This window comes from Oncorhynchus nerka, linkage group LG7 (genome assembly GCF_034236695.1).
Source record: "Oncorhynchus nerka isolate Pitt River linkage group LG7, Oner_Uvic_2.0, whole genome shotgun sequence".
Lineage (NCBI taxonomy): Eukaryota > Metazoa > Chordata > Actinopteri > Salmoniformes > Salmonidae > Oncorhynchus > Oncorhynchus nerka.
In genome coordinates, this window is record NC_088402.1 from 47,956,584 (window position 1) to 47,972,193 (window position 15,610).

General features: G+C 43.6%; 1 protein-coding gene across 1 annotated transcript in view; it reads right to left on the reverse strand.

Annotated features, from left to right (window-relative positions):
* LOC115131852 (plexin-D1) overlaps window positions 1-13,990 on the reverse strand; it is a 120,568-nt gene extending 106,578 nt beyond the window's left edge. The window contains exons 1-4 of the mRNA XM_029663888.2: window positions 12,569-13,990; window positions 9,860-10,036; window positions 5,558-5,689; window positions 4,729-4,829 (exon numbers count right to left, since the gene is read on the reverse strand). Of these exons, the coding sequence (XP_029519748.1) occupies window positions 4,729-4,829; window positions 5,558-5,689; window positions 9,860-10,036; window positions 12,569-13,798 (1,640 nt within the window). The 5' untranslated portion in view covers window positions 13,799-13,990. The remainder of the gene's footprint in view (window positions 1-4,728; window positions 4,830-5,557; window positions 5,690-9,859; window positions 10,037-12,568) is intronic.
* Window positions 13,991-15,610: the final 1,620 nt, after the last annotated feature.

Below are 15,610 nucleotides of genomic sequence, written 5' to 3' on the forward strand. Positions count from 1 at the left end.
AAAGTAAAGTGAATAGTGCATTTTTAAAAGCATATACTTAGATTGAATATGTATCCAAATTGAAAGAGCGATTTGGTGCAGTGAACAAGTGACTGAATTTGTTTGTTGTACTCAGTCAATTGAGAATGTGCTTTGAGTATTGAAAAATGAGCCATTTTGATGATCTGTTTAGATTTCTTTGCTTACAAGAGTTGTAAGCAAATGTACCAAATATAGTGCCTTCAGAAAGGATTCACACCCCTTGACTTGTTGTTGTTACAGCCTGAATTTAAAATGGATAATACTTTTTCCACTGGCCTACACACAATACCCCATAAGGTCAAAATGGAATTAAATATTTTTCAAAAATGTTACAAATTAATAAAACGGGCACTTACTGGTAGATGGGTAAAACAAAAAAAATTCTGACATTAATATCCCTTTCAGCATGGTGAAGTTATTAATTACACTTTGGATGGTGTATCAATACACCCAGTCACTACAAAGATACAGGCGTACTTCCTAACTCAGATGCCGGAGAGGAAGGAAACAGCTCAGTGATTTCACCATGAAGATAATGGTGACTTTAACACAGTTACAGAGTTTAATGTCTGGAGAAAACTGAGGATGGATCAACAACATTGTAGTTACTCCACAATACTAACCTAATGACAGAGGGACAAGAGCGGCAGGGTAGCCTAGTGGCTAGAGCGTTGGACTAGTAACCGGAAGGTTGCAAGTTCAAACCCCTGAGCTGACAAGGTACAAATCTGTCATTCTGCCCCTGAACAGGCAGTTAACCCACTGTTCCTAGGCCGTCATTGAAAATAAAAATTTGTTCTTAACTGACTTGCCTAGTTAAATAAAGGTAAAATAGTTATGTTTGGGGCAAATCCATTACAACACATTACTTAGTTCAACTCATAATTTCAAGAATAGTGGTGGCTGCATCATGTTATGGGGTATGTTGGTAATTGTTAAGGAATGGGAGTTTTTCAGGATAAAAAATATATGGGATGGAGCTAAGCACAGGCCTAGACGAACCTGTTTCAGTCTGCTTTCCACCAGACACTGGATGAGGAATTCACCTTTCAGCAGGGCAATAACGTAAAAATAAGAACAAATCTACACTGGAGTTGCTTACCAAGAAGACAATGAATGTTCCTGAGTGGCCGAGTTACAGTTTTGATTTAAATTAGCTTGAAAATATATGGCAAGACATGAAAATGTCTGTCTAGCAATGATAAACAATGAACTTGACAGAGCTTGAAAACACATGCTTCAGAGTCCAATGGCGGCGAGATTTACACCACTCCAGCCGACTCTTGGCATTGTGCATAGTGATCTTAGGCTTGTGTGCGGTTGCTAGGCCATGGAAACCAATTTCATGAAGCTCCTGACGAACAGTTATTGTGCTGACGTTGCTTCCAGAGGCAGTTTGGAACTCGGTAGTGAGTGTTGCAACCAAGGACAGACTATTTATTACACTCTACGCGCTTCAGCACCTCGGTAGTCCCGTTCTGTGAGCTTGTGTGGTCGTTCTGCTCACTTCGCAGCTGAGCCGATTTTTCTCCTACAGGAGCACTTACAGTTGACCGGGGCAGCTCTAGGAGGGCAGAAATTTGACAAATTAACTTGTTGGAAAGGTGGCATCCTATGACAGTGCCACATTGAAAGTCACTGAGCTCTTCAGTTTTTGTGTATGGAGATTGCATGGCTGTGTGCTCGATTTTATACACCTATCAGCAACGGGTGTGGCTGAATTATCCACTCATTTGAAGGGGTGCCCGCATACTTCTGTTTATATAGTGTCTGTAAATGAGATATTTCTGTATTTCATTTTAATACATTCTTAAAACATGTTGTCACTTTGTCATTATGGGGGTATTGTGTAGATGGGTGAGAGGATAAAATCCATTGAATCCATTTTGAATTCAGGCTGTAACACAAAAAAATGTGGAATAAGTCAAGTAGTATGAATACTTTCTGAAGGTACTGTACTTGTGAAAATTGCACCTAAGTGATTGAAAAAAGAGAATCTAATTTCTCACCAAGTATGTGTGTGTCTGGCAGGTGAAAAGGAAGATAAGTTCTGATAAGAAGAATGTTAAACATCTTAAAACATAGATCTCTCTCACACTCACACATAGAAACATACAGTATGCAGACCCCCCCCCCACACACACACACAGACAGATATACAGAGACAGACAGACAGACAGACAGACAGACAGACAGACAGACAGACAGACAGACAGACAGACAGACAGACAGACAGACAGACAGACAGACAGACAGACAGACAGACAGACAGACAGACAGACAGACAGACAGAAACACAATCACAGACAGCAAAAACCCAACACCGAGAAATATACTGTAATATACACAGATACAGACACTAAGACACATGCATGCACACATACTTTACATTTGACCACATACACACACTCACAGAGACATACAGTAGACAAAAAACGCATAATGACAGGCAGAATAACACACATGCCTACTCTAAAACACAGACACTTACAGAGAGAAAGCCACATGATACAAAGGCATATAGACACAGTGCTGACACACACACACACAGACAGGAGAATATTATTTAGTGATGAGATAATCCTCCAGCACCCAGTATGTTTGAGTGTGTGTGTGTCAGAGAGGTGACGGAGAGGACCCTCCACCCCCAGACACCGACCCCTGATGCCCTGAGAACAGCCCCCCTTCCTGCATCAATCTGCCCTCCAGCCCTGGAACATATCACCAGCAGCAGTCCAGAGTGAGCGCCCAAACACACCACTACACACACGCTCATGAGTTCAGTACCCAGGACTCTCACAGGCACGCACACACGCACACACACACACACACACACACACACACGAACACAGACACAGACAAAGACACGCACACACACACATACACGAACACAGACAAAGACACGCACACACACACATACACGAACACAGACAAAGACACACACACATACATAGAGCCACAGAAAAGCGCACACACACACACACACACACACACGAACACAGACAAAGACACGCACACATACAAAGAGCCTCGTAGAAAAGCGCAAACACACACACACACACACACAGATTCACTCATTCACTCACACATACAAAGAGCCACATAGAAAAGCGCACACACACACAGATTCACTCATTCACTCATACAGACATATACACAAACATAGACAAAGACAAGCACACATACAAAGAGCCACATAGAAAAGTGCACACACACACGCACACACACACACACACACACACAGATTCACTCATTCACTCACACAGACATATATACGAACACAGACAAAGACACGCACACATACAAAGAGCCACATAGAAAAGCGCAAACACACACACACACACACAGACAAAGACACACACACATACAAAGAGCCACATAGAAAAGCGCAAACACACAACACACACACACACACACACACACACACACACACACACACACACACACACACACACACACACACACACACACACACACACACACTCACTCATTCACTCATTCACTCACACAGACATATACACGAACACAGACAAAGACACGCACACATACAAAGAGCCATATAGAAAAGCGCACACACACACACTCAGACATACTCAGAGACACAGAGACACATATGCATACACACCCAAACACAGGCACAAAGTCACACAGACATGCGCACAGATACACACTTTGACATTTTCTTGTCAAAGGAGCCAGTGTGCACTCTCCCTCCCACCACCATTATCATCACAATCAACAGGCTTTTGTAGAGGTAGAGAGAGAGAGACAGGGGGAGAACAGCAAGGGAAGAAGACAGAGCCCAAAGAGACAATGAGAGAAGAAGGGAACCCAACGAGAGAAGGATGACTAGAGCCAGATAGAGAATGAGAGCAAATGAGACAAAAATAAAATAGTAACTAACAGTTACTAAATAAAAAAGGAATGTCAGACAGGGAGCGAGAGAGATAAATAGGAGACATATAAATAAAGAGAGGTGTGAGAGAGATTAAAGATGGACAGTGTTAGTCTGTTATTAACACCAGTCTCTCTCTCTCCCTCCCTTCCTCACTCCCTCCCTCGGTGCCCACTGGCCATGTTAGCCGTGCCAGATCCCCAGTCAACCAGCGCAGGCCAGCACACATCACTAACCCCCATCTCATCTGTTGATCTGCTTTTATCACCCAGCCATAACCAACACAGCCCTCAGACACAGAGATATAGAGCGAGAGATACAGACAGAGAGACAGAGAGAGAGAGAAAGACCAACATCCCAGACAGACCCACATTCATAATGCTATACTCTAAGTCCTTTCATAGCAATTACCATAAAACTCTACTCCAACACCACTTCTTACAGTAATCTTACAGGAAACTACACAGTCCCTCCTCACTAAACTCTTCACCCCTCTTAACATCAATCATCGGCCCTCTCACAGTCCCTCCTCACTAAACTCCTCACCCCTCTAACATCAATCATCAGCTCTCTCACAGTCCCTCCTCACTAAACTCCTCCCCTCTCTAACATCAATCGTCAGCTCTCTCACAGTCCCTCCACTAAACTCCTCCCCCCTCTAACATCAATCGTCAGCTCTCTCACAGTCCCTCTTCTCTCAATCTCCTAAAACTCCTTATATCACTAATATAACATGTTATACTATTAGACGACTGCACCTTACTAAACTGAGGATTGATTGATTGGTTTACATGGATGGCCGTGGTTCTTACCTGCTCTCCAGTGTGCACCAGCCACAGTGTGCATCGCCGGCCCCCAGACAGTCACTGCATGTTCTGTACTGGCTACATGCTGCTACCTTTACCCTCAGGAGCTATTGACAGAAGCACACATACATACACTCAAAACACTGTACATAATACAGTATATTATTCACACCTCATCTCTTTTAGCATGTTTTGTGCATTTACACACTGTCATACATGGTTAGGTCTTATCATGTTTATTAAGCATAGCATGTCGTCTGGCTTTCACACACATGCAAGGTGCCTTTCTCACTCTTTGTCTAATATATTACCATGTTGAATAGGTACGTATTTCTCTGTTTACAGGAAGCACATTCATTCTCTCACACCAATTTTTCCGGTTGCAGCCCCACTTCTACATACAGTTTGCACGGTTGACTCATAACCTTCGTGCATTATTTAACATACAACACTTTTAGACAAGGGGCCACCACATTCTCCTAAAACGTCTGACAAGGCAATGCATATTCGCTCATCTAGCATTATTTGGTTTGTCAAATCAAAAGGGAAAACAGAGTGTAAATATCACCTCTTGAAAATGGTTATCTCTGAATGTATTTATCTGATGTGAAGTGAATGGATATAATATCACTTATTCAGAAACTTGTAATAACTGCTAAATAACATCTGTTTTTCCTAAAAAAAATATGACTACTCACTAGGAAAAAACAGGAAAATGCATAAATGAAAGGCATGTCAAAGAAACAAACTAAACCAATGCCATTGTCAGTGAGAACATGAATCAGTCTAACTGAGTCTAGTTGATGGATGAAAGTATTGATCCCCACAGCCTTACATGGTGAGAAGTCATAAGGTAGAGGTAGTTCCTGTCTATGGGGTCAAAGGTCATAATGTGGTGCACTGATTCGCCGGCTGGTAGCTTCAGAGACCACTGATTGGCCACGGTCAGGTTCTTCAGGAGGGTCAGCTGTGGGAGACAGGCAGAGTGCTCAGTACACACAAAGACACGTAACAAGTTAGGTAACAATTTAGGTCATGATTACCAGTGATTCTAGTTTTTTATTTGACGGATTCCATTCTTTCAGACTATATAAACATGTTTATACATGTACTATTTACACAAAGGCACACTACTTGGCGGTGCTGATGTGAAGTGGGCTACTTCTTTGAGTTAAGCAGATTCATTACTTTGGTCATCTAACAGTTTGACTGGGCTGTGATTTAGGGGTTATGCAACCATGCACTTCAGTCCACTCCAACACAACTCACCCTCGATACTTTGAAAATACTCAAATGATATTAAGTCCTTTAACAAAGCACTTTGTTAAAAAAAAGGCACAGTCGAAAAAAATGACTGTAAGATGTACACAAGAGTACACACAATTCTTTACAAAAAGTATCAAGTCTTTGGAATCTTGCTCATACACACTCACATACACACAGTAATCCATAGACCACAGACAAATACATGCTAAGGCTGTGACTTGATGTCACACAGACAGTGAGAAAGCTTCTTGCTGAGAATTGTTGTGGTTTCTGTCTCAGCTCTATTGACATCCTGCCATCCTGAGGAAACCAGACAGAGATTGTTCTGGCGACAGTCCCGGACTCGACTGCTTCTCTAGTGACCAAACACAACTCAACCCACGAACACACATACATATGCATGAGCACTAGCACAAACTTTCACACACAAACACATGTGAAAACAGGCACGTGCACACACACTCACACAAATAAACATAACCCCCCCCACACACACACACACACACCCACACACACCCACACACACACACACACACATGCCAATAAAGATCAAACATACAGGGTCACAATAGAGCCACCCAACAGCCCACACCTGGGCAGATAGCAGGGAGCTGTGAAGAGGTGGAGATGAGTTGGGCACAGCCAGGTCAAACAACAAAACACCTGCTGGATACTGGCAGGTCACTCACTGCCTCTCTCTCTCCCCTGTCTGTCTGCCACAACATGAAAGACTCTATTCAACTCAGGAGTACTCAGCTGCTCCAAGCGCTCTCTCAATGTGTGTGTGTGTGTGTGTGTGTGTGTGTGTGTGTGTGTGTGTGTGTGTGTGTGTGTGTGTGTGCGTGTGTGCGTGTGCGTGTGTGTGTGTGTGTGTGTGTGTGTGTGTGTGTGTGTGTGTGGAGGGAGGGAGGGAGGGAGGGAGGGAGGGAGGGAGGGAGGGAGGGAGGGGGGGATAGAGTGTGTGTTTGTTGACAATATAATCAAAGGACCCTTTTTATGGTTGAGATAGTGGACTGAGAGACAGAGAGGGAGAGGGACAATGAAAGACAAACTGAGATGGGAGGAGATGGCGAGAGAGGGAAATAAATGAGAGACAGAGAAAGAGAGATGGAGTGAAAGAGAGACATAGAGAGACAGACAGAGTAAAATAGAGAGACAGTGCTGCTGTAGTGAGAGACTTTGTTAAAAATGTCTGTAATTACTTAATTGAGGGTCTCCCAACCCCAGTAGCAGAGGCCTAACTCAATCTCTACCACTGTTCCCATGTACTCTGTACTACTCCGCCTGAGCCAAGCTCACAGACAGAATCACATTACACACACTAACAGCACCATTACCCTCTGTTACAGTGCTGCCCCCAGGACAAACACACACACACAAATGTGTACACACACACACACACAGCATAAAACACACAGACCTCCTTTTTTGAACATGGACACATATGTGCCACATGCAACACATACAACACGCTCCATATTAACACACACACCAGGGTTTCCTTTAGGAAAATGTGGCGCTGGCAGCATTTGAGAAAAGTACCGGACACATATACATTGGGTGTGTACCCTGATTAGGGCGTCGACCCATGGTGCTCAGAATGACAGAAATTCTGATGCACACTTTGAAGACGTTAGAATACCTGTCCACATTTGCTGTTCCTCAGCCAACAAGACGAGTAACGAACATCAACATCACTAGCCTATATCAATCTACTATCCCACATAGTAGAAAAGTTGACCTATTCTATTGGTCAGCTTATTGAGAAAGAAATAGCCTATTCCAAACAGACTCTGGGACAGTTGTGGCAGATAGATCCCAAATTCATATAACTAATAAGCCTAGGCTACATAAAATAAAATAAAGTTAAAAAGCTTTGAGGCTGATGCAACAGATCAGAACATTTAGTTTAAAATGTTGATAAGCTATTATTTCTTCACATTATAAGCGCAGCAATTCGCACAAGGCAGTAGACGACGCATGAATGTTCGTTGTCACGACTCCTACCAAAGGTGGCTCCCCTTCCTGTTCGGGTGGCTCTCGGCGGTCTTCGTCACCGGCCTACTAGCTGCCACTGATCCCTTTTCCCTCTTTTCTGTTTATTAGTTGCACCTGTGTTTAGTTTAGGATAATTGGTTGGGCTTTATTTACCAGCCGGCCCGCCTGCTGGTTGTGCGGGATTGTTTCCAGTGTACATGTTGTCCGTGACGGTTGTCCGTGTATTTTGTATTTTGCTGGACTGTTTAAGTTCCCTGTGTTTGGGGCATTTGTTTGGGTTGGCGTCGTTTCACCGCTGTGGTGCAAATAAAGTAGCGCTACCCTGAACTCTCTGCTTCCTGCGCCTGACTTCTTCCTCCACTACACCACGGGCGTTACATTCGTTCCATAATGCAATTAGAGGGAAAACACCACTGTCAAAAGCAAACCGCACATGCGAGCGGTTTCAAAATATCTGTTTGAATTTAGAGAGAGAGGAGATCTAATATGAAAGATCTAGCATGGGTTGCTATAACTAGGATTGTGCCTTTGGCTACTAAACAATGAAAGAAAATGTATATAAAATAATTGCCTACAAGGATATGGTCTGATATTGGCTAGGCTACTTTGAAGCAAGGTATGACATGACATGAAACGTTCAGGTTTCAAACAATTAAGTAAAAGTATGCCTCCAGCATATTGCAAAGTGATGTGTGAAGCGCTGATGAACCCTGCTGAAGAAGCCTGCCTGCCTTCCTTTGTCTGCCATTTGCTGAGGTGCAGTATCTGTATGCTTTTCGGCATGATAAAGAAGATACATAACGAATATAGCCTAGCCTACTGTACACACCCGCCAATTTAATTCCACAAAATTATGCAAATGAATCTATAGACGATAAGCATGACCAGTCAAAAGTATTTCCATCAACTGGTGTTTCCATCAATGAATAAGCTAAAAAGCATTATTTCGCAATTGGATTTGTTCTTCTTCTACCGGACAATTGGCAGGGTCAATTTGATCAGCTTTTCAAAATGTTTATCTGTAAAAAAAGAAGAAGCTATTACCGGTTAAAGTTAAAGATAAAGCCATTGTGAATTAAAAAGTCTGCTTTTATTTGAAGTTATTTTTTTATGTGTACAGATGTGGTCATGGGGGGGGGGGCATGAGGTATTGCCCTCTCATATGTATTTTTTGTGTGCATTAGACTGGTACCTTTTACAACATTAGAAATATGTTGCTGGAGGGTGTCTTGTTTTAGGCCTCCTAAAAGAGCATTCTGTTAGCTTTTTTTTGTTTATGCCAGAGGTATGGTGGTGGTTAAGGTTGTGTGTGTGTGTGTGTGTGTGTGTGTGTGTGTGTGTGTGTGTGTGTGTGTGTGTGTGTGTGTGTGTGTGTGTGTGTCTCCAAATTGTCTGGCCTGATTGTATATTTAGGTTTTTGGTTGTCTGCCTATGTCCTTACGCCATTGAGTAAAAGTGGTTTGGTGTTTACCCAATGTGCATACTCCATACCCCATGATTATGTGCTCTGTGTGTTCTCACAGCATGTGTGTTTATGTCTGTGTGTGTGCGCACGTCTGCGCCTGTGTGCATGTGAGCGCGACACCCACATAAAGCAAATGTTCTCTCAACTGTAGACGTTTCCTCACCCTGCTCAGATGTGATCTTTCATTAATACACTTCCTGGCATTTTAAAGCACCCTTTTAGACCTACAGTAAATCTACGTTATTTTCTCATGTTAACAATGTCTCATCTTTATTCATTACCTTCAGTTCAATCTATTGTAATTTACACCTTACACTTCTCTGATAACATCTAAAACTGCTCTCTCTTCTTTGGAAATGTGAATATTCCTGAAAGAAAAATGGATGTCAGTAAAGCAGTTCCTCTAACCTTGCGCAGTCGTCCGGTGCTGGTGCCCAGAAACACCACAGTGTGGTGATGTACGTCGTCCACGGCAACAGAGCTGAGGCCCAGAGACTCAAACAGGGGTGTGGCCCTCAAGGGCCTTTGTAGGGCCAGTGGGTGCTGCAGGTGGGCCGCTCCACAGTCCAGCTGCTCCGGTTGCAGCTGACAGATGGATATAGAGAGACAAATAGCCCATGATCAAACTTTGAGTCAGTTTAAAATATCTCAATAAACAGGAAGAGAGACAGGCAGGCAATTATGAAAAAAAATATATATATATTGGATAAAATAATATCAATTACGGGTCAACATATTGCTCCCAGCGTTGTTCAAAATTCTTATATTCTTGAGCATATATGTGTATATATAAATCATTGGTTCTAATCACACCTGCGTTTTGCGAACAAGTAGAATCATAAACAGTCGTTTGTTTGTTATGTTGGCCTGCGTCCCCTGGATTTTCCTCACGGATTTGCCTCTTGATCATTACATTCACCACTCTCTCAAACGTCTAACTCCGCCCTCTCGTGGCACAGGCCGAGGGTCTGAGACGTGAAACGAATTGCCCCAGCTGAGAGTTGGCTCAAGTAGGGAACTAGAGACGCTGTTGATAGTGTGTTTGCAAGGTGCTGAACTAAAGGCAATTTTAAAACCATCCCTTTCCCAGACATCCCACAAACAAACATACACTGACTCTGGTAAATAGTCACTTAGATATGTTAGTTAGTCAGGTGGCTAGCTGACAGCAGAGACTTCTATTGCAGTAACGTTGAAGGGTTCTGGCTAGTAGGCCTATTACTTAGCCAGCTAGAAGGATGAAGTAAGAAGCTAACGTTAAGTGGCGATGCCTCAACAGGAGCAAAAAGAGTCTACTAAGTTCTCATAATAACGTTGCTTTACAGACTAGGCTACTGAGAAAGACAGTGATGTGGCGCTCAGTGTTGAGGCTGATGCAGGCTTCAATGCATGGTGAAGGAAGACAGAGGAAGCAAGCAGAGAGAGAGGTTAGTACAGTGGGTTCATATTAGTTTGTAGCCCAAATAGTTTGGACGCTACAGACAGAAGTTGGCACATCTGCAGTACCGACTTCAGACGGGCAAAACGGAGACCACCATCGTGCTCCTGAGAGTCTCATCTTTCCATAGAGTGATCGTATTAGTTAGTAGGCCATTTGGACACTACAAAGGTTTTGTGGGAAGACTTTTGTATTATGCTAATTAGATTTACAAACAGGTGAGTCATTTAAGCAATAATACATGAGAGGCCATGTGTCATGACATTTTTATCATGGCTGTGATGTGGTCATAGCCACAAAGCGACAAAGTGTTATTGAAATTGGACTCCAGCCAGTTAGGATAGCTAACAATTGGAATGTTTAATCACACACAACTGCAGTTAGAATGACTACCAAGGTGGGAAGATTGATAATTGAGATGACCTAAACCATCTAAACTGGAACAACCATCTCAATAATGGGTGAAATAAGTCCAACCACTTACATATTGGATTAGTTTAGAATAATGTATGTTATTTAACTTTGTGTGGTTGGCTATAAAACAAAAGAAACAATCAATGTGCATGCAGAAACATATATATTAAAACAAATTATTCTAAAAAGCAACCTGCAACAAAGCATACTAGGAAATGTGATAATAAACCCCCTCTCTTGTATTTTTAACTCAGAGAGCTCATGGAAATTAACTCAACACAGCCAAGTAACAACAAAACCACAAGGTGGTGATTCAACTGTGATTCAGTGATTGAACTATGATTCAAATGATTTATTCACTGCAGGTGGTGTACATTTAAATCCCACCAGAATCAACACTCAGATATACCTCAACACCGAGATTTGCTGTGTAGCATCTTTAAGACCTGACTGTCAACACAATGGTAGAATTGAATTTCACAGCATTCCTCAAAAGCTGCAAGTTGCATAAAGACCTTTTATAAGACACGTTGTTTGAGTACTATGGGTCCTTTAAATAATGAGAGGGGATTTATAGTGTGAAAGTAATAGCCTTTAAAGATATGATCTATAAGGTAATAAGAATACACTTTTCTTCCTAAATTTTGTACGTAAAATATTTTTATAGGCCTAATCTAAGAGCATGTATTATGTTATTTGACACATTGAATACAGATTAACCTCAATAATGATTATGGCCTATGATACTACATTTTCCGAGAGAACGAATCAGCTTGCCCAGTGGAAAACTATAATGTTACCCTACATTTAATTTAAAAGTTGTTGAGTATCGATGGTAAACGAATGTCTACTTTAAAAAACATGTCCATTCTACGTCTCCAGTAGAGGCCGAAAGCTTGCGCGGATGAGAGTTTAACAAAAGAAGCCTACCCCGCACGGTTCCCATAACCAGATCCTGCACACAATCACCGACTTGAGCGCGCTCGTGACAAGAAACTTTTCCCATAGAAATGATACGGTGTGATTCATTATTAAAACTGTCTGTTGCCAAAAGCAACACATTTTGCCAATTTATTTATGCAGGCCTATAGTAGCAAGTCCAATAAAACCACACCTTTCTGTTTTTTTTTGTAGCACGTAGGGCTCCTAACTTCATCAAAATTAAATTAAATAAAATTAGTTCCCACCAAGTCTCACAAATATGAATAGGCCTACACATCTCACTGAAGTTTAAAACAAAATTATAGTTTTCATGCTTCACTTACCACCAGATTCCCTTTGTGTACGCACGCTGCGCCCGAGCCCTGGATGACGCTGTCCAGCACCTGCACCTCGCTGCTGGGGGAGTTGGAGCAGTTCCTCCGGCCCTGACGGATCTCTTCCTCGATGTCTGAGAACCGAAACGCACACAGGGCAGACTTTCTGTCTGATTTGGTGAACACCCCGAACAGGTACGACTCCAGCCCCTCTCCGGTCCCCGAGTGGATCTCCGCGGGGTGAACGGAGACGAGACGGTTGTAGATGTTCCCGTTATATCCACACTGGAGCGGCATCTGGATGAAGGACTCAGTGAGTTTACGGCTCTCTGAGGTGGATTTTCTGGGGTTCTCGGTGTCCAGGCATATCCTGGCCAGGATGCTGTTCGGCTGGCTCTCCTTGTGGCCCATATTCGCGTCGTTGTTGATAGCAATATAAGAATAGGTCTTCTGAATGAAGGCATCGACAAAGTTTAGTTTATTCTTCTGCTTCACCTCCTGTTTGATCTTGAAGACGTTATCCTCGGACGGGTTGATGTCATAGGTGAACAGCCTAGATAAATCATTGATGTTCAGGGACCGAATGGCGATTTCGGGTGTGTTCTCGAAGCGCAGGTCCTCCTTGCTGTGGTTCTTGGGGAAAAACGTGGTCCCGACGCCGGTGTAAGTGGCCCCGACGAGGAGTCGGGTGTTCCCCCCATGGCTCCTGAAGATGAGACCCACAGTGGAAGCGTTGGGGTGGTTCGCGGCGATATTCAGCATGCTGGGGAACACCGTCTTCTCGCCCTGAGGGGGAAACTCCACCGCTATCTGAGATATATTTTCCATCTTCCTGAGCTCACAGAAGCCCTGGTACACCGAGCCGCATACCACCAGCACCCCCTGCTCCCGGTCCAGCTCGAGCAGCTTGTTGAAGTTGTCAGTGAGGGATTTGGGGTGCTCGCAGGGCGCTTGGGGAAGCTGCGGCGCATGGCACAGCAGGTTGTCCTCCACCGGTCCTGTTCTCTTCTCCACCTCCGCGCTCAGGGTCCTGTTAAGCTGGTAGACCATGTTTACCGTAGCCAGGTAGACTTTTCTACTCACCTCATCCACCACAAAGTTATTGGTCTGGTTTGGAGAGGCGAACGCCTGTTGGATCTGTAGCGCGCTGGCAAGCCATGGGCTGTGTTGTGCATTCCAGGACGATTCCAGCACCAGAACGCCGAAAATCAGAACAACGATCTTCTCCGAAGGAGGCATTTTTCCTTCTGGCCGGTTTCCGCGTCTTCTGTGCCGAGGGGTGCATTGAGTAAGGAAAAAAATATCGTGTTTTGTCCTACTGCGACAATCCAAGAGGAAAGGCTGTTTCCTGCTCAACTCCTTAACACAGAGTGACGTGATAAGAGAGTCGTGCTTCCTTTTCTCAGCGCAGCGCACATCAGAGCACAGCAGAGGAGGGCTGAGAGCGCAGAGCTGTCTTATATGCTGCTGCCCCTCTCTCTGCCCACTCCACTCCACCACACAGCCCCGCACCCAGCAGCTGCAGTCCTCAAACCTCCCATTCATTCTTCTCAATATTATAGGCCTTGGAATTTCATCATGTGAGATTGGTTTCAGTCAAAGTTTATTGGAGTGGTTAGGGTAGGCTAATTTTAGGCTATTTGCGTAATGGCCATCCACACACCAAGGCAGAACAATAATGGTGTAATTACTGTTAATTAGTTATCTATCTATAGAACTATAACAAAAATAATCCCCAAATGATCAAACTAGAATAAAACTTTGAGGGGGATTAATAATGTGAGAAGAAAATATAGCCTGGGCCTATTTTCTAAAATAGAAACCTACAACAGACATTTAGATAGCCCAGTTGATGTTGCCTGTCATCCTAAATCAGTGCTCTGCTCCTCTTAGGGTTGATGCCGGGAGCTGCTCTCACATCCTGCGACCAGTGGCCCCTTCCCACTGGGCATAAACTGGTTGAATCAACTTTGTTTCCACGTCACTTCAACCAAAAAATTAACGCGATGACGTTGAATCAGCGTGAAAAACTGATTGGATTTGCAAAAAATCCTCAACGTAAGGGGATTTCATATTTTTGACCTAATTCCATTGACATGGTGAAATTTGTTGTTGATTTCACGTTGAATTCACGTCAGTTGACAACTCAACCAAATGTAAATCAAAACTAGATGTTAAAGTGACGTGTGTGCCCAGTGGTTCTCAGATTAGTTATGCAGATTTGAAAAGGGCTCCGTCTGCACTCTGTGCACATATGGTGGGGTAAGCACCGTGAAAGTGCTACCAGATGGGCACCTCAGCGCACCTTTCCATTTTTTGACAGTCACATCTATTTAGCTTTTGGATCCCTGCCTCATAAATATTCAAACGCAACACATGTGCACCTCTCAAAAATGTATGACGCTTAAAGTTTCATTTTTTTTTGAACAGAAATGAAGTCCTTGTTCACAGCTCTGCAGTGAGAGAACATGCGACATCTCAGTGGGATATCAAATTCAAAAAGTGACAGCGCAGACTGGGAGCGCATCTTTTTCGATTACCCACATTCTCTCAAGGGCCCACATAATGTAAATACAATTACCCAAAGACAGATCAGAAAGGTGGAAGGGAGAATAATCTCCGGAGTGAGTGAGAAATACGGCAATTTGTGCGTCATGCCAGTTCGTGCACTAAATCCCTGATGGATCTCTCGCGGCCGGCTGTCACAGGGGACCTGTTCTGTTCCACTTAGTTCCGTGCACGCCTCCCATCACCACATCGTGCTGTTATTTGCGCTGATAAGCACCGCCGGGGCCTATGCATGTTTACGTTTGCCCACAAACACGCTCATCTAATTGGACAGTGTGGAGGGGCAGGAAAGAGGTATGATAAGGAACCAGCTCACTGATCGCTCGGAGGAAGACTACCACACACACATATCGCCTACACACATCCTCCAACACACCCACTAAAACCCCTCATCTCTACTAAGAGTGAGAGGAAAGGGACTGAGGAGAGAGACTGGGGAGAGACGCGGTATCACGGGTCACGGCTGTCAAGGATCAGATATTA